Source organism: Mesoplodon bidens (assembly GCF_964165515.1).
Source record: "Mesoplodon bidens genome assembly, chromosome: 1".
In the NCBI taxonomy this organism is placed as follows: Eukaryota; Metazoa; Chordata; class Mammalia; order Artiodactyla; family Ziphiidae; genus Mesoplodon; species Mesoplodon bidens.
This window is the reverse complement of record NC_138176.1, coordinates 209,650,008-209,674,845: the sequence shown is the minus strand read 5'-3', so window position 1 is coordinate 209,674,845 and position 24,838 is coordinate 209,650,008. Positions and strand designations below refer to the sequence as shown.

The 24,838-nt window shown below is 37.6% G+C and overlaps 2 protein-coding genes across 2 annotated transcripts in view; both read left to right on the top strand.

The window, feature by feature from the left end:
- Positions 1-24,838, top strand: part of UNC5C (unc-5 netrin receptor C) — a 407,419-nt gene that overhangs the window by 179,454 nt on the left and 203,127 nt on the right.
- Positions 7,253-10,113, top strand: LOC308620518 (polyadenylate-binding protein 1). The gene has a single exon (XM_081240163.1). The coding sequence runs from the start codon at positions 7,751-7,753 to the stop codon at positions 9,659-9,661; it is 1,911 nt and encodes a 636-aa protein (XP_081096289.1). The 5' UTR covers positions 7,253-7,750; the 3' UTR covers positions 9,662-10,113.

Here is a 24,838-nt window from a genome sequence, read left to right as displayed (position 1 = left end):
GGACGTGAATGCAGAACACATCTGCCATCTGTCAGCTGAGAACTCCCCTGCCACTACCTCAGCCTCTACTCCCCACAACCTCTTGGGGCTGAGATAACTTAGGGAGAGGTCTTTCCTGGCTGGCAAGGAAAGAGGGCATTTAGACTAATCATTAAAATCCATTACCTAACAAAGTGCATGTTCTTAAGGAATACAGTGATACTTGCCAATGAATTAATCAGCAAAATAGACTATGAGAAGGTGAGATTAGCAGTCTCAGAAAAGATCAGAATCCATGAGAGGCCAAAGCACTTTCTGGTAGCCATAAATCTTAGCCCAATTAGAGGGATTTTTCTCTTAGCAATTTAGAATTCTATCTGGATTTGGTCTCTTTGTTGCTCCACCCTGTGTTTTATATCGGCGGAGGCTGGAACAACGACCAGGACTTTCCTGGAGCTTGATAGGGAGAATCATTTATTTGAATAATTGATCATTCAATTAGTAGAGCAAATGTTGAACAGTTAGACAGCTCTTTTTATCAGTGTTGATGGGAAGTAATTGGCTGTAGTTCCCTATAAAGCAGAAAATTGAAAAGTGTGATTTTAAAATAATAATATTAAAATACAACTTTCCCCTCACAATAAAACCTTCCTACCTGCTCCTTTTGTCATAGCTGTTTGATTTTCTTTTCCCTCAGTGTTATTACATTCCAAAATATAATCAAGCAAGTAATTACATTCCCTGAATATTACTGAATACTGATTTGCTTATACAAAGTGTGTCTAATGTTAACTAATTCTGTAGAGTTGAGGGCTATGAGTAGAGGATGATATTAGCACTTCACTGGGTTTAAAATACCAGAGAAAAGGCAGGCAACCAAAACTGTTGTCTAGGGGCTCTGGGGATACCTTTGGGCTATGCTTACTCTCAGCTCAATTTGTAGGAAGAAACAATATTTTCAAGAAAAATTCATACATCTTAAATGGTCAAATTTGAATTTTTAACAATAAAATAATGGATGTATGGTGTGTCATGGACAATAACATTACGTTGTCTTGAAATAGTTTGAAAATACTTAATCAAGGAAAACCCTATGTTATTGCAGCCTACACTTTTTTCATGTTAAGTTTAATCTAATGTCAAAGACTGTAATTTGACTTAGGATAATAAGCTCATAACTCAGTTATCATACTAAAAAACTTTAAAAACATATTGTATTTAAAAAAAGAGGAAACTTCTAAAGGTATACATGATAGCTAATTCTTAAGCTGACCCTGTTTTAAACCAACATAAATATTGATACAACAACATATCTACTTGTTCATATAGAACATGGGAACAATCTTAATATTTAAAAACAACCTATTTCCTTCTAGTTTTTAATATATAACCTGCTTTTATTTATTTGTTTATTTATTTGTTTGTTTATTTATTTATTTATAGATCTTTATTGGAGTATAATTGCTTTACAATACTGTGTTAGTTTCTGTTGTACAACAAAGTGAATCAGCCGTATGTATACATATATCCCCATATCCCATCCCTCTTGAGCCTCCCTCCCACCTTCCCTATCCCACCCCTCTAGGTCACGTCTGCAAAGCACCGAGCTGATCTCCCTGTGCTGTTCAGCTGCTTCCCACTAGCTAACTGTTTTACACTTGCTAGTGTATATTTGTCACTGCTACTCTCACTTCACCCCAGCTTCCACCTCCCCACGCGTCCTCAAGTCCATTCTCTATGTCTACGTCTTTATTCCTTTGCTGCGACTAAGTTCATCAGTGCCTTTTTTTTTTTTTTAGATCCCATATATATGTGTTAGTATACGGTATTTGTTTTTCTCTTTCTGACTAACTTCACTCTGTGTGACAGACTCTATGTCCATCCACCTCACTACAAATAACTCAATTTCGTTTCTTTTTATGGCTGAGTAATATTCCATTGTATATATGTTCCACATCTTCTTTATCCATTCATCTGTCGATGGACACTTAGGTTGCTTCCATGTCCTGGCTGTTGTAAATAGTGCTGCAATGAACATTGTGGTACATGCTTCTTTTTGAGTTATAGTTTTCTCAGGGTATACGCCAAGTAGTGGGATTGCTGGGTCATATGGTAGTTCTGTTTTTAGTTTTTTAAGGAACCTCCATACTGCTCTCCATAGTGGCTGTATCAATTTACATTCCCACCAACAGTGCAAGAGGGTTCCCTTTTCACCACACCCTCTCCAGCATTTGTTTCTAGATTTTTTGATAATGGCCATTCTGACAGGTGTGAGGTGATACCTCATTGTAGTTTTGATTTGCATTTCTCAAATCATTAGTGATGTGAGCATCTTTTCATGTGTCCCTTGACCATCTGAATGTCTTCTTGGAGGAATGTCTATTTAGGTCTTCCCCCAATTTTTTGACTGGGTTATTTGTTTTTTTGATATTGAGCTCCACAAGGTGTTTGTCTATTTTGGAGACTAACCCTTTGTCTGTTGTTTCATCTGCAAATATTTTCTCCTGTACTGAGGGTTGTCTTTTTGCCTTGTTTATGGTTTCCTTTACTGTGCAAAAGCTTTTAAGTTTCATTAGGTCCCATTTGTTTATTTTTGTTTTTATTTCCATTATTCTAGGAGGTGGGTCAAAAAAGATCTTGCTGTGGTTTATGTCAAAGAGTGTTTTTCCTATGTTTTCCCCTAAGAGTTTTTTAGTGTCTGGTCTTACACTTAGGTCTTTAATCCATTTGAGTTTATTTTTGTGTATGGTGTTAGGGAGTGTTCTAATTTCATTCTTTTACATGTAGCTGTCCAGTTTTCCCAGCACCACTTATTGAAGAGGCTGTCTTTTCTCCATTGTATGTTCTTGCCTCCTTTATTGTAAATTAGGTGCCCATATGTGTATGGATTTATCTCTGGGCATTATATCCTGTACCATTGATCTATATTTCTGTTTTTGTGCCAGTACCATACTGTCTTGATTACTGTAGCTTTGTGGTATACTTTGAAGTCAGGGAGCCTGATTCCTCCAGCTCCACTTTTCTTTCTCAAGATTGCTTTGGTTATTCAGGGTCTTTTGTGTTTCCATATGAATTGTAAAATTTTTTGTACTAATTCTGTGAAGAACACCATTGGTAGTCGATAGGGATTGCATAGAATCTGTAGATTGCTTTGGGGAGTATAGTCATGTTCGCAATATTGATTCTTCCAATCCAAGAACATGGTATATTTCTTCATCTGTTTATGTCATCTTTGATTTCTTTCATCAGTGTTTTATAGTTTTCTGAGTACAAGTCTTTCGCCTCCTTAGGCAGGTTTATTCCTAGGTATTTTATTCTTTTTCTTGCAATGGTAAATGGGGGTGTTCCCTTAATTTCTCTTTCTGATTTTTCATTATTGGTATATAAGAATGCCAGATATTTCTGTGCATTAATTTTGTATCCTGCAACCTTACCAAATCCACTGATTAGTTCTAGTAGTTTTCAGGTGGCATCTCTAGGATTTTCTATGTATAGTCTCATGTCAACTGCAAACAGTGAGTTTTACTTCTTTTCCAATTTGTATTCCTTTAATTTCTTTTTCTTCTCTGATTGCCATGGCTAGGACTTCCAAAACTATGTTGAATAAGAGTGGCGAGAGTGGACATCCTTGTCTTTTTCCTGATCTTAGAGGAAATGCTTTCAGTTTTTCACCATTGAGTATAATGCTTGCTGTGGGTTTGTCATTTATGGCCTTTATTATGTTGAGGTAGGCTCCCTCTATGCCCATTTTCTGGAGAGTTTTTATCATAAATGGGTGTTGAATTTTGTCAAAAGCTTTTCATGCATCTATTGAGATGATCATATGGTTTTTATTCTTTTGTTCATTAATATGGTGTATCACATTGATTGATTTGCATATATTGAAGAATCCTTGCATCCCTGGGATAAATCCTGCTTAATCATGGTATATGATCCTTTTAATGTGTTGTTGGATTCTGTTTGCTACTATTTTGCTCAGGATTTTTGCATCTATGTTCATCAGTGGTATTGGCCTGTAGTTTTGTTTTTTTGTGACATCTTTGTCTGGTTTTGGTATCAGGGTGATGGTGGCCTCGTAGAATGAGTTTCGGAATGTTCCTCCCTCTGCTTTATTTTGGAAGAGTTTGAGAAGGATAGGTGTTTTAGCTCTTCTCTAAATGTCTGATAGAATTCGACTGTGAAGCCATCTGATCCTGGGCTTGTGTTTGTTGGAAGACTTTTAATCACAGTTTCAATTTCATTATTTGTGATAGGTCTGTTTATATTTTCTGTTTTTTCCTGGTTCAGCCTTGGAAGGTTGTGCTTTTCTAAGAATTTGTCCATTTCTTCCAGGTTGTCCATTTTATTGGCATATAGTTGTTTGTAGTAGTCTCTTATAATCCTTTGTATTTCTGTGGTGTCAGTTGTAATTTCTCCTTTTTCATTTCTAATTTTATTAATTTGCGTATCTCCCTTTTTTTCTTGATTAGTCTGGCTAAGGGTTTATACATTTTGTTGATCTTCTCAAAGAATCAGCTTTTAGTTTTATTGATCTTTGCTATTGTTTTCTTCATTTCTATTTCATTTATTTCTGCTCTGATTTTTATGACTTCTTTCCTTCTACTGACTTTGGGTTTTCTTTGTTCTTCTTTCTCTAGTTTCTTTAGGCTTAGGGTTAGATTGTTTATTTGAGATTTTTCCTGTTTCTTGAGGTGAGATTGAATTGCTATAAACTTCCCTCTTAGAACTGCTTTTGCCGCGTACTGTAGGTTTTGGGTCATCGTGTTTTCATTGTCAATTGTTTCTATTTATTTTTTATTTCTTCTTTGATTTTTTCAGTGATCTCTTGGTTATTTAGTAACACACTGTCTAGCCTCCATGTATTTGTGTTTTTTACAGTTTTTTTCCTGTAATTGATTTCCAGTCTCACAGCATTGTGTTCAGAAAAGGTGCTTGATATGATTTCAATTTTCTTAAATTTTCCAAGGCTTGATTTGTGACCCAAGATGTCATCTACCCTGGAGAATGTTCTGTGTGCGGGTGGAATGTTCTATAAATATCAATTAAATCTCTCTGGTCTGTTGTGTCATTAAAAGTTTATGTTTCCTTATTTATTTTCTGTTTGGATGATCTGTCTATTGATGTAAGGGGGGTGTTAAAGTCCCCTACTATTATTGTGTTACTGTTGATTTCCCGTTTCATGGTTGTTAACATTTGCCTTATGTATTGAGGTGCTCCTGTGTTGGGTGCATAAATATTTATAATGTTAGATCTTCTTGGATTGATCCCTTTATCATTGTGTAGTGTCCTTCCTTGTCTCTTGTAACATTCTTTATTTTAAAGTCTATTTTATCAGATATGAGTATTGCTACTCCAGCTTTCTTTTGATTTCCATTTGCATGGAATATCCTTTTCCGTCCCTTAACTTTCAGTCTGTATGTGTCTCTAGGTCTGAAGTGGGTCTCTTGTAGACAGTATATATATATGGGTCTTGTTTTTGTATCCAGTTAGTGAACCTGTGTCTTTTGGTTGGAGCATTTAATCCATTTATGTGTAAGGTAATTATCGATATGTATGTTCCTATTACCATTTTCTTATTTGTTATAGATTTGTTTTTGTAGGTCGTTTTCTTCTCTTGTGTTTCCCACTTAGAAGAGTTCTTTTAGCATTTGTTGTAGAGCTGGTTTGGTGGTGCTGAATTCTCTTAGCTTTTGCTTGTCTGAAAAGCTTTTGATCTCTCTGTAGAATCAGAATGAGATCCTTGCTGGGTAGATTAATCTTGGTTATAGGTTTTTCTCTTTCATCACTTTAATTATATCCTGCCCCTCCCTTCTGGCCTGTAGTTTCTGCTGAAATATCAGCTGATAACATTATGGGTATTCCTTTGTATGTGATTTTTTGTTTTTCCCTTGCTGCTTTTAATATTTTTTCTTTGAATTTAATTTTTGTTAGTTTGATGAGTTTGTGTCTTGGTGTGTTTCTCCTATGGTTTATCCTGTATGGGACTCTCTATGCTTCCTGGACTTGGATGACTATTTCCTTTCCCATGTTAGGGAAGTTTTCCACTGTAATCTCTTTAGATATTTTCTCAGACCCTTTCTTTTTCTCTTCTTCTTCTGGGACCCCTATAATTTGAATGTTGGTACGTTTAATGTTGTCCCAGAGGTCTCTGAGATTGTCTTCAATTCTTTTCATTCTTTTTTCTTTATTCTGCTCCTCAGCAGTTATTTCCACCCTTTTGTTTTCCAACTCACTTATTCATTCTTCTGCCTCCGTTATTCTGTTATTGATTCCTTCTAGTGTATTTTTCATTTCAGTTATTGTGTTGTTCATCTCTGTTTGTTTGTTCTTTAGTTCTTCTAGATCTTTGTTAAACATTTCTTGTATCTTCTCAATCTGTGCCTCCATTCTATTTCTGAGATTCTGCATCATCTTTACTATCATTACTCTGAATTCTTTTTCAGGTAAGTTACCTATTTCCTCTTCATTTTTTGGTCTTATAGGATTTTACCTTGCTGCATTATCTGTGACATATTTCTCTGTCATCTCATATCTACTTGTTTTATAGAACATGGGAACAATCTTAATATTTAAAAACAACCTATTTCCTTCTGTTTGTTAATATATATCCTGCTTCTTAGAGTAGAAACTGTGAATCACCTTATAGCTCAATAATACACGATATAGAGCTAGCATATTTCACTGAAAAATGTATGTGTTTGTATACATATATATGAGATATATATATATGTCAAGGGAAAATTTTTTAAATACATATATATTTATATATCAAGGGCATTAAAAAAGTGAATTAGTGGATCAAATATTATTTTTGTTTATTCTCTTTATTTTAAAAGCATTTTGTATAAGAAATATTAAATAATATATTCTAATTATGTAGTTTAAATTAATATAATATAAAATAATGTTAAATGGTGAGCCGTCATATTTCATTCCTGCACTTAAAGGGACTTTCTTAAGAATTTTGCCATTGAGAATATTGCTTTTAATTTTAAAATAGACACTTTGGTCTTAGAAAATTGTCCTTCTAATCTTATTTTCAGTGGTTTTATTAGGGATAAGTGTTAAAAGTTATCAAATACTTTTTTGGCTTTAGTTAATTATATGATATTTTGGTTGCTGTTTAATTAACATGTTACATTAACACGTTTTCTGTATAATAATCACCTTTGCATTTCTACTGTTGTTTCTTCTTCACTGCAGAAAGAATATCTACACATTTCTTGATAATAGTGTCTGTTAAAATAATCCATTGTTGCCCCTTCTCCCCGGCGGTTAGTGCTGAGAGTGCGGAGTGTGTGCTCCGGTCTCGGAACACACATTTATTATTAAAAAAATCCAAAAAAATCTTAAAAAATCTTTTAAAAAACCCAAAAAAAATTTACAAAAAATCCGCGTCTCCCCCGCCGGAGACTTTTATTTTTTTTTCTTCCTGTTTTATAAAATAACCCGGTGAAGCAACCGAGACCGACCCGCCCGCCCGCGGCCCCGCAGCAGCTCCAAGAAGGAACCAAGAGACCGAGGCCTTCCCGCTGCCCGGACCCGACACCGCCACCCTCGCTCCCCAGCCGGCAGCCGGCAGCCAGCAGCCAGCGGCAGCGGATCGACTCCGTTCTGCGGCTGTTGAGTAGTTTTCGATTCCGGTTGATTTTTGTCCCTCTGCGCTTGCCCCCGCTCCCCTCCCCCCGGCTCCGGCCCGCGACCCCAGCATTCGCTCTTCCCCTCTCACGGAAAGGTCGCGGCCTGTGGCCCTGCGGGCAGCCGTGCCGAAATGAACCCCAGCGCCCCCAGCTACCCCATGGCCTCGCTCTACGTGGGGGACCTACACCCCGACGTGACCGAGGCGATGCTCTATGAGAAGTTCAGCCCGGCCGGGCCCATCCTCTCCATCCGGGTCTGCAGGGACATGATCACCCGCCGCTCCTTGGGCTACGCGTATGTGAACTTCCAGCAGCCGGCAGACGCGGAGCGTGCTTTGGACACCATGAATTTTGATGTTATAAAGGGCAAGCCAGTACGCATTATGTGGTCTCAGCGTGATCCATCACTTCGCAAAAGTGGAGTGGGCAACATATTCATTAAAAATTTGGACAAATCCATTGATAATAAAGCACTGTATGATACATTTTCTGCTTTTGGTAACATCCTTTCATGTAAGGTGGTTTGTGATGAAAATGGTTCCAAGGGTTATGGATTTGTGCATTTTGAGACACAAGAAGCAGCTGAAAGAGCTATTGAAAAAATGAATGGGATGCTTCTAAATGATCGCAAAGTATTTGTTGGACGATTTAAGTCTCGTAAGGAACGAGAAGCAGAACTCGGAGCTAGGGCAAAAGAGTTCACCAATGTTTACATCAAGAATTTTGGAGAAGACATGGATGATGAGCGCCTTAAGGATCTCTTTGGCAAGTTTGGACCTGCCTTAAGTGTGAAAGTAATGACTGATGAGAGTGGAAAATCCAAAGGTTTTGGATTTGTAAGCTTCGAAAGGCATGAAGATGCACAGAAAGCTGTGGATGAGATGAACGGAAAGGAGCTCAATGGAAAACAAATTTATGTTGGTCGAGCCCAGAAAAAAGTGGAACGACAGACGGAACTTAAGCGCAAATTTGAACAGATGAAGCAAGATAGGATCACCAGATACCAGGGTGTTAACCTTTATGTGAAAAATCTTGATGATGGTATTGATGATGAACGTCTCCGGAAAGAGTTTTCTCCATTCGGTACAATCACTAGTGCAAAGGTTATGATGGAGGGTGGTCGCAGCAAAGGGTTTGGATTTGTGTGTTTCTCCTCCCCAGAAGAAGCCACTAAAGCAGTTACAGAAATGAATGGTAGAATTGTGGCCACCAAGCCATTGTATGTAGCTTTAGCTCAGCGCAAAGAAGAGCGCCAGGCTCACCTCACTAACCAGTATATGCAGAGAATGGCAAGTGTAAGAGCTGTGCCCAACCCTGTAATCAACCCCTACCAGCCAGCACCTCCTTCAGGTTACTTCATGGCAGCTATCCCACAGACTCAGAACCGTGCTGCATACTATCCTCCTAGCCAAATTGCTCAACTAAGACCAAGTCCTCGCTGGACTGCTCAGGGTGCCAGACCTCATCCATTCCAAAATATGCCCGGTGCTATCCGCCCAGCCGCTCCTAGACCACCATTTAGTACTATGAGACCAGCTTCTTCACAGGTTCCACGAGTCATGTCGACACAGCGTGTTGCTAACACATCAACACAGACAATGGGTCCACGTCCTGCAGCTGCTGCAGCTGCAGCTACTCCTGCTGTTCGCACCGTTCCACAGTATAAATACGCTGCGGGAGTTCGCAATCCTCAACAACATCTTAACGCACAGCCACAAGTTACCATGCAGCAGCCTGCTGTTCATGTACAAGGTCAGGAGCCTTTGACTGCTTCCATGTTGGCATCTGCCCCTCCTCAAGAACAGAAGCAAATGTTGGGTGAACGGCTCTTTCCTCTAATTCAAGCCATGCACCCTACTCTTGCTGGTAAAATCACTGGCATGTTGTTGGAGATTGATAATTCAGAACTTCTTCATATGCTTGAGTCTCCAGAGTCTCTCCGTTCTAAAGTTGATGAAGCTGTAGCTGTACTACAAGCCCACCAAGCAAAAGAGGCTGCCCAGAAAGCAGTTAACAGTGCCACTGGGGTTCCAGCTGTTTAAAATGATCAGGGACCATGAAAAGAAAGTCGTGCTTCACCGAAGAAAAATACCTAAACATCGAAAAACTTAAATATTACGGAAAAAAAACATTGCAAAATATAAAATAAATAAAAAAAGGAAAGGAAACTTTGAACCTATGTACCGAGCAAATGCCAGGTCTAGCAAACATAATGCTAGTCCTAGATTACGTATTGATTTAAAAACAACAAAAAAAAAACTCCCAAAAAAATAGTAAAATATAAAAACAAATTAATGTTTTATAGACCCTGGGAAAAAGAATTTTCAGCAAAGTACAAAAATTTAAAGCATTCCTTTCTTTAATTTTGTAATTTACTGTGGCATAGCTCAGAACGTCACTTCTGTTTTAAATAACAGAATTGATAACTGAGCAAGGAAACGTAATTTGGATTATAAAATTCTTGCTTTAATAAAAATTCCTTAAACAGTGAAAAAAAAAAAATAATAATCCATTGTTGTTTTTTTCACCCTGTTTGGGAATGTGGAAAATTTATTTTTCTTTGAAGTTACAAAATCTTAAGATAAGGTGTTTTGATAATTTTTTTCTTGTTAATTTAAACTAAGTTTTAAAATATTTTCTTCAATTATGTCCTTAATAACCAGTTCTAATTCATCTTTATATTGATTTAGAATCCTGATTATTTACTCTTTCTGTCTGTCATCTTCTCTCACCTTTTTCTTAATAACTTTCTATTTGTTTATCCACTTCTTACCCAAATGTTAATTGAAAATCAGCTGTGACAAGCCACTACACAAGGTGGATGAAGGAAAGACAAATAGGATAAAATGCTCACTTCCCAGTTTCTGTTAAGTATTTTTGGTGTATATTACTCCAATCTATGTTGTTTTCCATGTCAATTCTATTATTTAATACTTGAGGTGCTGATTTAAATATTCAGTATTACAATTCAACCTATTATATCATTGTAATTTAGCTTCCATGATGTTTTAAACTTCCTTATAATTAATAATCTGATTCTAAACTTTGTATTTACTTTATATGACCTATGTACTGTGTTTGATTTCCATACTTTTCTGCTTCCATCTTTCCTTATTGTACAGAAAGCTTCTGACTGGTGCTGGACCGTATACCTTCAGGCCTGGATGAGAGGGCCTTGCAGCCCTGTGCCTCCCACTCTAGAGGGTCTCCATTCTAGTCCTCCTCTAGCTATGCCTCTCCTTACCCACCTCCTCTTCTAGATTATGCTGTGGGCACCCAGGACTCCAGAATCCCTTGCTCAAATGGCTCTAGCTTGATTTCAAGGATGGCCATGTAAGGCAAGGCCACTTATGGCAACAGGGGATGTGCAGGTGGAAAGAGAGTAATCATTTCTTCCCATGCCCCATGGAACTCACCATGGAAATCAGAGCACTTAAAGAGTGATAATTTAGAATTTAGCCATATAGTAAATCCCTGGAAGGTATATTTGTCAAGATCAGAGATACCACATATTTTATTATTAGTTTGTTAGCTTCATTTATAACTTTAAACTGTTTAGACATATGGTATGCAGGCTTCCATTTGTATTCTTGTCCTGAGTCCTGAAAATGTTGGCGACAAGTCTGTGTTGAAATATTACTTTCCTTTGTTTTCTTGGTTATTTTCTTAATTCATTGACATCTGTACTGAGGGATGTTGCTTTGACATCACTTTCCTCTTTTCTTAACATCAAACTGCACACTTCCCGAGTTTGCATTGGGATGCAGACCAGCTTACAATACAAGTGAAGGGCTGACTCAGACCCATTCTTCAGACTTAAGGAGAGATGACAGTTGGGAGCCAACTAGAGAGCTGGTCTCATCTCTGGTGATTTGATTAGAGATTGTCATCAAAAGGACTCAGTTATATTTAGAATTGCTTCTCAAACCAAGATGTATTTACTCTTGCCTTTTATCTTGAAGCTTAGCGTATTTCAGGGAACAAAGGGGAGTTAATGGATGTATTCCCTCATCTTCCCACATTTGTAGAAAGAGTCAGTGTCTTTCAGTCTCTATCCCATAGTCCAACAGCTAAGCCATTTATTTCCTGTAAACTGGAGATCGGTTCACTTACTTATGGTCTTCTGTTGGTATCTACTATGTGCCAGACGCTGTGCTGGTGCTGAGGAGACAGCAGTGAAACAAATACTTTTAGGACATTTGAGAGGAGGAACTAGATGAAAATCATATTAACAAATCAACATATGTCATAATGTTGGGTGAAGAATAAGGCCATGAAGAAGAATGAAGTAGCAGATAAGGAGACAGAGAAGAGTCAGGGAAGGTTTCTCTGGGTAAGTGAGCAGGGGAAGGGGATCCTCTATGAGTTGAGAGAGCAGAGTGGAAGGAGACATGTCCCAACCGACAGAACCACAAACAACCCTGAGGCAGGAGATTGTTTGGCAATTGTCAGAGGAACACCAGAAAAGCCCAGTGGCTGGAACTGAGTTGAGGAGGGAGAGAGTAGTAGAAAGGATGGGAAGCTAGTAACAAGTTGTGTAGATATAGGGCATTCAAAGGCCTGGTGAAATGAAGCCATCAGGGGTCTTAAGTGGCATGTGTTCATTTATGTTTTAAGAATATCACTTTGTTGTTGGGAGATAGTGGTGTTTCGTAGTTTGACGTCAAAGTAGGGAGAGCTGAAGGAGGCTCCTATAGTAGTTACAAGACAAAAGATCATGGTGGCCTGTACTCTGCTGGTAGCAGAGGATGCTGCAAGAAATGAATTTGAGGATATCTGGTTTGCAGAAGTCAGCTCTTAATTCTAGCTGCAAGGAGTGTTGGCGGAATCCTGCTACCTTTCTTTCTTTTTTTTTCACTCTTCTCTCTCATGTGGTAGTATAGCTTCCTGAGGGCCTAGAGTCTGATACTATCTCTTACATGCAACTGTACAGAGATCTAGACCATACTCTTTTGTTATATTTGCATCCTCTGAGTGTGATAGAAGGATTTTGGGGTACTTTACTTAGAAGCAGAGCAAGAGAGTCTCCTCTGTGTTAACTAACCAGCAAATGCACATTAGTTCCAGCATTAGGTCCTATGTTGTATATCTATTTTTGAATGTGGAATGAATACTGATTTTTAATAAAATGTAGTATTACCCAAAAGAGGCTGAAGAAATTGAAAATCAGGATGCTTTACCTCGTAAAATGTTTTTCACTATTTCTCAATTTTGTAGACTAAGAAAGTAAGATGAAGGATTAAGAAATCTCTTTGGAATCAGTGGTGCCTGTTAGAGCAAATACTTCCTGTTTGAAAATTAGTTTTGTGTATGTGGCTGGGGAGGGAGGACTAGATACAGAATCTGAAATACCGTGGAGACCATTTTGTCTGCACTTGTGCCTCTGAGTTCATCTAATTTGGGCTTCAAATAAAATACATGAATGCCAAACACTTAGAAAGCAGCTGTTCTTCTAAATATATTAAGCAATTTACCTTAGGTAATGTAGCCTATAAAATTTTAATTTTGGATTCAATAAACCATATCCTTCACCATGCCTGTTGCACCTTGATATTCAAAAGATGAAATATGGGCATATTTAGTGAATTTCTTTTCAGGATGCTCCACTGAAGAAGGGTCAGTCGTTTTCCTAATGAAAGTCATCAACAGCAATTCCTCTTCGGAAGCTCAAGGAAATTAGCATTAAACAACAAGCATGGGTGTCTTGGGTGTTACACAATTATTTGATAGGATTGTTACATGTTTTAGGAAATGGCTTCAGGAGTCATTGCATTGAAGAGGTAACTGATAGGTAATTGTAATTTTCTGGGCTCTGGTGCTAGTTGCATTATAATCTAGAAACCAGGGAGACAGATAGCTTGAAAACCTTTACTAAGAAATGTAGAACACGGTTTTTATAAGTAAATTGCCAAAGTTTAGTAAGGGTTATTGCATTTTAATGTTTTATTTGGATGGAACATATGTTATACTGGATAAAATTGGAAATAAATACCATTTTGATGTATTGCTTCTCATGTATGCCATATGCTGTAAGGTTTTGAGCTTGCTTCCTTCTATGAAAAGCTGTTTGCTTAACAAACACTGAGAGTTCTTGTGTTCCCAGTGCTTTTACACATTAACTCATTTAATCCATATAACAATGCTTTGAAATTGGTAATAAAATTATCCCTATTTCTCAAATGAAAAAATGTGGAACAGAAAGGTTAGTTAACTTGCCCAAATTCACACAGGTATTAGATGGAGAGCTCAGGCAATGTACATGCAGAGACATGGCTCTTAACAGACAGACTATGCTGCAATCTTCCTTATGCTTTAGAGGAACCAAAGGGTTTGATCTTTTCCAATTCTAATCTCAATTCCATCTGCTTTCTCCAAAAGCAGCAACAACAAAACCCTTAAGTGTTTTTATTTTCTTTCTTGTCATAACTATAAGCTCAGCAAATGCTGAAGCACAATGGCAAATCTACCTTATGCAAAGTGTGTTTGCATCAGTTTAAAAAGCAGTCTGGATTTTCTTATCTTTTGCATTTCTTACTTATTTTATGACACTATTTCTGCAAGATAAAACCCATGAAAAAATAATCCACCAAGTGGCACTATGGTGAGGAGCCTGTTGTAGCTGGGAAAAAGCTGCTTAACCGAAGCATTCTTGAAAACAGACAGGCTTTCAATTGGCCTATGAAGACACTTGCTTTTATGAAGACACAGTTAAAAGAGGAAGATAGGTCATAAATATTTTTTTAACATCTTTATTGGAGTATGCTTGCTTTACAATGTTGTGTTAGTTTCTGCTGTATAACAAAGTGAATCAGCTATATGTATACATATATGTCCATATCCCCTCCCTCTTGCATCTCCCTCCCACCCACCCTGTCCCACTCCTCTAGGTGGTCACAAGGCACCGAGCTGATCTCCCTGTGCTATGCGGCTGCTTCCCACTAGTTATCTATTTTATATTTGGTAGTGTATATATGTCAACGCCACTCTCACTTTGTCCCAGCTTACCCTTCCCCCTCCCCATGTCCTCAAGTCTATTCTCTATGTCTGCATCTTTATTCCTATCCTGTCCCTAGGTTCTTCAGAACCTTTTTTTCAGATCCATATATATCTGTTTTCAAACGGTATTTGTTTTTCTCTTTCTGACTTACTTCACTCTGTAGGACAGACTCTAGGTCCATCCATCTCACTACAAATAACTCAATTTCATTTCTTTTTATGGCTGAGTAATATTCCATTGTATATATGTGCCACATCTTCTTTATCCATTCATCTGTCGATGGACATTAAGGTTGCTTCCCATGTCCTGGCTATTGTAAATAGTGCTGCAATGAACATTGTGGTACATGACTCTTTTTGAATTATGGTTTTCTCAGGGTATATGCCCAGTACTGGGATAGCTGGGTTGTATGGTAGTTCTATTTTTAGTTTTTTAAGGAATCTCCATAATGTTCTCCATAGTGGTTGTATCAATTTACATTCCCACCAACAGTGCAAGAGGGTTCCCTTTTCTCCACAGCTTCTCCAGCATTTATTGTTTGTAGATTTTTTGATGATGGCCATTCTGACCGGTGTGAGATGGTACCTCATTGTAGTTTTGATTTGCATTTCTCTAATCATTAGTGATGTTGAGCATCCTTTCATGTGTTTGTTGGCAATCTGGATATCTTCTTTGGAGACATGTCTATTTAGGTGTTCTGCCCATTTTTGGACTGGGTTGTTTGTTTTTTTGATATTGAGCTACATGAGCTGCTTGTATATTTTGGAGATTAATCCTTTGTCACTTGCTTCATTTGCAAATATTTTCTCCCATTCTGAGGGTTGTCTTTTTGCCTTGTTTCTGGTTTCCTTTGCTGTGCAAAAACTTTTAAGTTTAATTAGGTCCCATTTGTTTATTTTTGGTTTTATTTCCCTTTCTCTAGGAGGTGGGTCAAAAAGGATCTTGCTGTGATTTATGTCATAGAGTGTTTTTCCTTATGTCATAGAGTGTTTTTCCTATGTTTTCCTCTAAGGGTTTTATAGTGTCTGCCCTTTCATTTAGGTCTTTTTAATCCATTTTGAGTTTATTTTTGTGTATGGTGTTAGGGAGTCTTCTAATTTCATTCTTTTACATGTAGCTGTCCAGTTTTCCCAGCACCACTTATTGAAGAGACTGTCTTTTCTCCATTGTATATTCTTGCCTCCTTATCAAAGATATGGTGACCATATATGCGTTGGTTTATCTCTGGGCTTTCTATCCTGTTCCATTGATCTATATTTCTGTTTTTGTGCCAGTACCATACTGTCTTGATTACTGTAGCTTTGTAGTATAGTCTAAAGTCCAGGAGCCTGATTCCTCCAGCTCCATTTTCCTTGGTGGAAAATGGGTGGAAAAAAGGGTGATGGTGGCCTCATAGAATGAGTTTGGGAGTGTTCCCCCCTCTGCTGTATTTTGGAAGAGTTTGATAAGGATGGGTGTTAGCTCTTCTCTAAATGTTTGATAGAATTTGCCTATGAAGCCATCTGGTCCTGGGCTTTTGTTTGTTGGAGGATTTTTAATCACAGATTCAAATTCAGTATTTGTGATTGTTCTGTTTATATTTTCTATTTCTTCTTGGTTCAGCCTTGGAAGGTTGTGCTTTTCTAAGAATTTGTCCATTTCCTCCAAGTTGTCCATTTTATTGGCATATAGTTGCTTGTAGTAATCTCTCATGATCTTTTGTATTTCTGCAGTGTCAGTTGTTACTTCTCCTTTTTCATTTCTAATTCTGTTGATTTGAGTCTTCTCCCGTTTTTTCTTGATGATTCTGGCTAATGGTTTGTCAATTTTGTTTATCTTCTCAAAGAACCAGCTTTTAGCTTTATTGATCTTTGCTATCTTTCCTTCACTTCTTTTTCATTTATTTCTGATCTGATCTTTATGATTTCTTTGCTTCTGCTAACTTTGGGGTTTTTTTTGTTTTTCTTCCTCTAATTGCTTTAGGTGTAATGTTAGGTTATTTATTTGAGAACTCTTGTGGTAGGATTGTATTGCTGTAAACTTCCCTCTTAGAACTGCTTTTGCTGCATGCCATAGGTTTTGGGTCATTGTGTTTTCATTGTCATTTGTTTCTAGGTATTTTTAGATTTCCTCTTTGATTTCTTCAGTGATCTCTTGGTTATTTAGTAGCATATTTAGCTTCCATGTGTTTGTGTTGTTTACAGTTTTTTTCCTGTAATTGATATCTAGTCTCATAGCATTGTGGTCAGAAAGATACTTGATACAGTTTCACTTTTCTTAAATTTACCAAGGCTTGATTTGTGACCCAAGATATGATCTATCCTAGAGAATGTTCCATGAGCACTTGAGAAGAAAGTGTATTCTGTTGTTTTTGGATGGAATGACATATAAATATCAGTTAAGTCCTTCTTGTTTAATGTGTCATTTAAAGCTTGTGTTTCTTTATTTATTTTCATTTTGGATGATCTGTCCATTGGTGAAAGTGGGGTGTCAAAGTCCCCTACTATGATTGTGTTACTGTCGGTTTCCCCTTTTATGGCTGTTAACATTTGCCTTATGTATTGAGGTGCTCCTACGTTGGGTGCATAAATATTTACAATTGTTATATCTTCTTCTTGGATTGATCCCTTGATCATTATGTAGTATCCTTCTTTGTCTCTTGTAATAGTCTTTATTTTAAAGTCTAGTTTGTCAGATATGAGAATTGCTACTCCAGCTTTCTTTTGATTTCCATTTGCCTAGACTATCTTTTTCCATCTCTTCACTTTCAGTCTCTACATGTCCCTAGGTCTGAAGTGTGTCTCTTGTAGACAGCATATATACCGGTCTTGTTTTTCTCTCCATTCAGCCAGTCTGTGTCTTTTGGTTGGAGCATTTAATCCATTTATATTTAGGGTAATTATCGATATGTATTTTCCTATTATCATTTTCTTAATTGTTTTGAGTTTGTTTTTGTAGGTCTTTTCCTTTTCTTATTTTTCCTGCCTAGAGACATTCCTTTAGCATTTGTTGTAAAGCTGGTTTGGTGCTACTGAATTCTCTTAGCTTTTGCCTGTCTGTAAAGGTTTTAATTTCTCCGTCGAATCTGAATGAGATCCTTGTTGGGAAGAGTAATGTTGATTGTAGGTTCTTCCCTTTCATCACTTTAAGTATATCCTGCCACTCCCTTCTGGTCTGCAGAGTTTCTGCTGAAAGATCAGCTGTTAACCTTACAGGGATTCCCTTGTATGTTATTTCTTGCTTTTCCCTTACTGCTTTTAATATTTTTTCTTTGTATTTAATTTTTGGTAGTTTGATTAATATGTGTCTTGGTGTGTTTCTCCTTGATATATCCTGTATGGGACTCTCTGCACTTCCTGGACTTAATTGACTATTTCCTTTCCCATATTAGGGAAACTTTCAACTCTAATCTCTTCAAATATTTTCTCAGTCCCTTTTTTTAAATCTTCTTCTTCTGGGAAGAAGATAATTCGAATGTTGGTGCATTTAAAGTTGTCCCAGAGGTCTCTGAGACTGTCCTCAATTCTTTTCATTCTTTTATCTTTATTCTGCTCTGTGGTAGTTATTTGCATTAATTTATCTGCCAGGTCACTTATCTGTTCTTCTGCCTCAGTTATTCTGCTATTGATTCCTTCTAGAGTATTTTTCATTCCAATTATTGTGTTGTTCATATTGTTTGTCTGCTCTTTAGTTCTTCTAGGTCCTGTTTAAATGTTTCTTGTATTTTCTCCATTCTATTTCCAAGATTTTGGATCATCTTACTCTCATTACTTTGAGTTCTTTTTCAGGTAGACTGCCTATTTCCTCTTCATTTGTTTGGTCTGGTGGGTTTTTACTTTGGTCCTTCATCTGCTGTGTATTTTTCTGTCTTCTCATTTTGCTTAACTTACCGTGTTTGGGGGTCTCCTTTTCGCAGGCTGCACGTTTGTAATTCCTGTTGTTTTTGGTGTCTTCCCCCAGTGGCTAAGGTTGGTTCAGTGGGTTGTGTAGGCTTCCCGGTGAAGGGGACTTGTGCCTGTGTTCCGGTGGATGAGGCTGGATCTTGTCTTTTGGGTGGGCAGGACCTCATCTGGTGGTGTGTTTTCGGGTGTCTGTGAACTTATTATGATTTTAGGCAGCCTCTTTGCTAATGGGTGGTGTTGTGTTCTTGTCTTGCTAGTTGTTTGGCATGTTGTGTCCAGCACTGGAGCTTGCTGGTCGTTGAGTGGAACTGGGTCTTAGCGCTGAGATGGAGATCTTTGGGAGAGCTCTCACCGATTGATATTACGTGGAGCCGGGAGGCTTCTAGTGGTCCAATGTCCTGAACTCAGCTCTCTTGACTCAAAGTCTCAGGCCTGACACCCCGCCAGAGCATCAAGACCCTGTCAGCCACACAGAGGTACTAGAGAAGAGGTGCAACAGGGTACGCCATGCAGGGCCACGTGGAAAATCACCCGGATGTTCTCAGGCAGAAGACAGGAGTTCAAAGAGAGCTTAGGCCTCCACCTTTATTGGGGTTTCTTTCTTTTACAGTCTGTCTCTCAGGGCATTTTTCCCTTTTTGATCATAAAAACTGAGCCAGGAAAGTTTATCTGTTTCCTTTTTAACATTTTAATAAAAAAGTGAAAAGAAAATCAATGCTTGCCTATTTTCTAATGCCAACTCTGGTTTATTTCATTGTCTTATTAACATTTGACTTACCATGTAGAGACTTAGAGCACACAGAATTGACTAGTGGCCTGAAGCAAATTCCATTGCTGTGATATTGTTAGATCACTTAAGCTAACCTGTGATAGATAAAGGTAGTTGCAAAAACACTAAGGACTATTTTAATGCTCTAGAAATCTTGCTTTCATAGATAGAATTTGTCCTGTTAAGTATATCCAAAATTAGTATCAGCTGTTCTAAAAGTATTACATGATGATGAGTCTCCAAATATCCTGTTATTGGCTGAATACAGGTCATTCGATCTAGTCCTTTCTCCCTGAAGAGTGAATACAGATTTAGGAAATGACAGCTTGTCTCCCTTTGTCCTTGCTGTTTCTCAACCAAAATAGTAGCCTTACCATGATTCCATTTGATAAACCTGTGTCGTATTTTCCTCAGTTTATTTCCCATCTAGACCTCTGTTTAAAGTCAATTTACTAAACATGTATTAAGCTCCTACTGTGTGTAAGCCTGGACAGATGGGAAGATACATTGCTCAGTTTGATAATGGAGCATAGCCCAAGGTAGACTGGGTTAAGTGCTATGGAGGCCTAGGATAAGTATTGATTAATTACACCAAAGGAATCAAGGAAAACCTAAAAAATAAGGCAATGTTAGATTTATGAGTTTAAGGATAGGGGAGATGTTTGCCAGCTAAAGGATGGGGAACTAGGCAAGGGATGAGGGTGCCTTGGAAACAGAAGATGCAAGGAACAGTGTCATTCAGGGAATTGATTTATTCATTCAACAGATATGTATTGAATACTCACTGTATTTTAGATACTGTTCTAGTCATTTGCAATGATAAGTATATAGGTAAGCAAAACAGACAAAAATCCCTGTTTTAGTGAGGCCTGAATTCTAGTGAGATAAAAATGAACAGTAAATAATAGAGAAATAAGTAAAACATTGATAGGTTAGAAGGTGATAGATGTTGTAGGAGGAAAGGATGGAGCAGAGTAAGAGGAATTAAGAGTGCTAGATAGGGGACAAGAGTTGTAAAGATAACAAGTTAGACGAAGATTGAAAATAAATATTAGAGGCCAAGAATTAAGGATTAAGGCCAGGATTTAGATTAAGGCCAAGAATAAAAGTCCTATAAGACCAAAGTAGGGTGGAGTGGTGTCAGATGAGGCTTGAAAAGTGAACCAGAGCTGTATTATAAAATACTTTGAAGGTAAATACAATATGTTGGACTTTAATGCCAGAGATAAAAGGGAACATAAAAGGATTTTGGAGAAAGTTAGTAATATGATTAGATTGCATTAGAAAAATAAACAAAAAACCACAGGCAGTGTGGTGTTTCCATTAAGGCAAGAAGAACAGATAGGCGGTTCTGGTAGTAATTCATTCAGGTGAAGCCCGGGAGGATCCAACTAAAAGTTGGTGGCAAAGGAAAATGGGTGTGAAATGTGGAAACCTGTCAGGTGTACAATGGACAGGACTTGAAAATGGAGTGATTGTGAGGAGTAGGGAGAGGGAAGAATTAAACTTGATTCCCATGTTTCTAACTTTGTTGACTTAAGAGAAAAGGTATTTTTAATTTAACTATATTTGAGCTAAGGAACACAGGAAGAGAATCAGACTGGGGGACATCATATAAAACTTGTGTAAATATTAATTACCTCGTTCGTGGTTTTTTTTACACCCTCCCTTCTCTCTACCTTGGACAGGTTGAATTTGGTGATGTGAGTTGCATATTTATGTAAAGGTGTCCAATAAGATGGCAACTTGCACTTGACCCATAGAGGTTTAGAGACATAGTTTATGAGTTATGAACTAAAGTCAAGGAAGGGAATTAAGAGCACGCAGGGAAAGAAGAGGGGAAGAAGTCAACTTTAAGGAACAGAACGATCTTCAGCCAATCGCAAGAATTGAAATGTTAACTCAAATTTCAAGTCTTTGATTTGATTAAAGAAATTTTCCTACCAACCTTTCCAACAGTTTTCCTTGGTAACTCTATAATACACAGTTTGTACTATGTTATCAAATATATGTAAAATCATAAATTATCCACCTAGTATCCCTTCCACAGTTCTGAGCATTTAACATGCTTCCATTATAAAACTTTTTTATTTCTTTTTTTCCAGATCATCCAGGATTGGCTCAAATTAACAATTGAGTCAGAGAAAAAAAAACACCTAAGTTTACTCTTTGCCTTACTTTAACTTAATAATCTTACACAAAGCTGGCTTATTTTCCTTTAATGCCCTCATGCTACCTGAAGAGTGTAACAGAAAAATTCATATATACATAGAGACATGTACATACAGAATTATGAATTACTAGGAGAGTTATGACATTTCCTTTAGAAGGCCATAAACTTGGACAATTCAGCATTTGATAGGAGGTTATTCACTGAACAGTCTTTCAATTTGTTATCAGACCAAAGACTGAAGGGATCCCATGGTTAATGTCAGCCATGTGCTGTTTCTTGCCTGACTGATTTAAAGATTGTTCTGTTTCATAACTAGAATAACCTATATGTGAATTGCTTAAAATTAGTGTTAAGGGTTAGAGAGTGAGTTATGAGCAAAAAATTTTGTAGCTTTGTTAAGTGTCACTAAAATATGGACATATTGTGCTCTATATGACTAAAAGCATGTGGTAGTTTCTTTATAGGTTCATTTTTTATTTATCTCTACAGTATTTAGAACATTATGTAAGCAAAGGGTAATGCCAAGGACTTAGAGATTAGTGATTTCTGTTTATTGATAAAGTTACTGTGAACATTATTCAATCCAAAAATTTTATTAGCTCACTAAAATCAATCCTAAGCTTAATCAACATGCTATTTCAAGCAATTAAAAAAAATCATATTATCACCAAGCTTGAAAAAGCAACCTCAGTACTCACTTTTGAATAATTGCTACAGTAATGCTAGTAGGTAATAGTCACCCAACTTTATCTCAGGTGCATTTTTTCAACATAAAGAGCCAGTCTGTTGGCTCAGTAGAAATGGGTGATAGAAATCATAACTTTGAGTTGAGTGATAGAAGTAAGGACATTACAAGCTTCAAGCCTTGGAATCATATTTTTGATTCTTCATCTTGCCGATTCTGGGAAGGAAAACTGAGAAACATACTTCTGTCTATCACCAGAGAGATTTGACATTATTTTCTATTACCAGGGAACAACTGCTTGAGGGCCTCTGCAGCCTAGCTTAATACTCTGTCTGATGATAACAAATAGTAACATATCTCTAAAATTTCATATTTATCATTGCATAATTCCTTTCGTGGTAGCAGTGTAGCTTAATGGAAAGCCCCAGGCTCTACGGTCAGGCACACCGGCATCCTGTCTACATTCTGTACATACAAGTTATGTGGCCTTGGAGAAACTGCTCTCACTTACCCTTGGTTTCCTCATCTACACATGAAGCTCATATTTGAGCTGATTGTTGTAAGGATTAAGAAAGCCAGGTACTTAAGTGCCAGGTACTGTGCCTGCATACAGGAGGCTCTCAACAAATGTAATATTATTTAATTCAAAATCTTGGAAATTCTCTCTGAGAAAGTAGGCCCAATTAAATGTGGCTATAACAACAAAAAAAGAATATCAAACTGTTTAATGATGTCAGCTATATATTATTCAAGCCATAAATTAATTGACAAATGTTAGGCGTGGTCCCGAATGTATTCCTTCTTTTCTTGTCCATCTCTACCAACACTTGTTACATTTTTATTAGAAAAACAAATGTATTAAAATCCCATGCCTTTCACATTCTGTTCCCAAGGATATGCCTCTTCTGTTTATAAGTGAGATTTCGGGTAAATAATTATGAGAGAAAAAGGCAGATATTATGTAATTAATATGCCAGCTTGACTCTTCTAGAAATTCACTGGAATTAGTAATTAGAAACATAATTATTTCTTAAAACTAGAGAGTGTGTTATATGCATTTGAAATACACATAGGTACCCACATGGGGCACTAAAGTCAGTGTTTATATAAACTGCCTTTCAGCTTCTTGTCTTCCAGCAAGATTAACCTTTAAAAAGGTGAATTACATTAGCTATTTTCCGTTTCAGTCATACACAAAACCTCATCAACCCTTTAAAAGGAAGTACTGAAGTTGATGGACCTCCAGTGGGCATTCTGTATAACTCTGTCTGTTTATGTTTCCTGTTGAAAGTCTGTGCTTGTAAATGGTGCTGTTAAATGGTATATTTTTAACGAGGTTTGACTGTTTCATATTCTAAGGGCGCCCCGTCATGGGATCCTTAGAGGCACATCACCACAGTATTACAGGGCAGGGAGAGATCTGCTCCTTATTACCTGGGCCATGCAAGAGTGTGTTGTATTAGAACCCCAGAGCTCCAGTCAAAATTCCTTTCTAGGGCCAAATGCAGAGAGGCTGTGGTGTGGAAGCAAACTTTCTATCTATGTTCGTGATAGGTGCCAGGAAACATCATAAAGGGTGAATGAGCATCAGGTGTGGTGTTGGCAACTCAGCAAAATCAGCAAGCACCCTCTGTGTCATTTTGCACTGAGGAATCGGTGACAGTGCCCTGTGCTAAGACAGAGTGCTGAGGCCACATGTGATTGAATCACTCATCAAAGAAGGCCCAAAAACCTGCTGTGAAAAGGCCACTTTTAGAGATTTTCCAAACTGAAGTTCCCAGAGGCCACTTCTTCAGTCTGTGTATAAACAACGTAAGCAACACAGACTGAAACAATCACTAAGCACCTTGGTATAATACTGTTGAAGCTATTTTCCCCTCCTTCCCGACCATCGAGGGTGTAGTAGAGTGGGCAACAGGAGAAGTCCTTTCAACTCTCCTGACAGCCTCAGGACCATGCTACAAAGATCATCTGATAACCAGATAGGCAGTGGAAAGACTGAGGCTTAAAGAAAACTATAGCTTTCCTTCTAGACTGCCTGCCTGTTAAGGCATGCATGACCACTTTGAACTGCATATTCTTTTTAATTACATGCTCTTCTGAAAAACCTGATTTTTCATTATTTCATTTCATTCATCTAATCATTCACATAGTGCTTTTCTTATGATGCCTTTGTCCTACAGTGATAAAAATGTAAAACTGCATGCAATAATTGCATGGCGTCACCTACAATGGGTGGTGCGGTTTGTTACTTTTGCAACTCCTAAAGGCTGAAAAGCACACATCAAGCTGCCAAACATAAGTGAGCAAAAGAAGGTTAACAGAACAAAACAGCAATTAGTTGAAAATGAGTACAGATAAACCTTCCTTTTCATGTAGGCCCTGGAGTCCGCCCTTACTTTGCTTGAGAAAGCCAGCAACAGGAAACCAGGTCATAAAGCCCCACTGTGGCCTAGAATATGCATCCTTTTCTTGGCAGCATACTGGTAAAGAAGAGTTCTGGGAATGTCAGAAAACACATGCCCAGAGTAAACCAAAAGCCAAGCAATGCAGCCTCAGGAGTCAACTCTCTGATGCAAGCAAATGCAAGCTCTCTCTCTAGACAGTGCTGTCCAGTAAAAATATAATATGACCACATATGAAACTTTAAATTTCTAGTAGCTGTGTTAAAAAATAAAAAGAAACCAGTAAAATTAACTTTAATTATATAATTA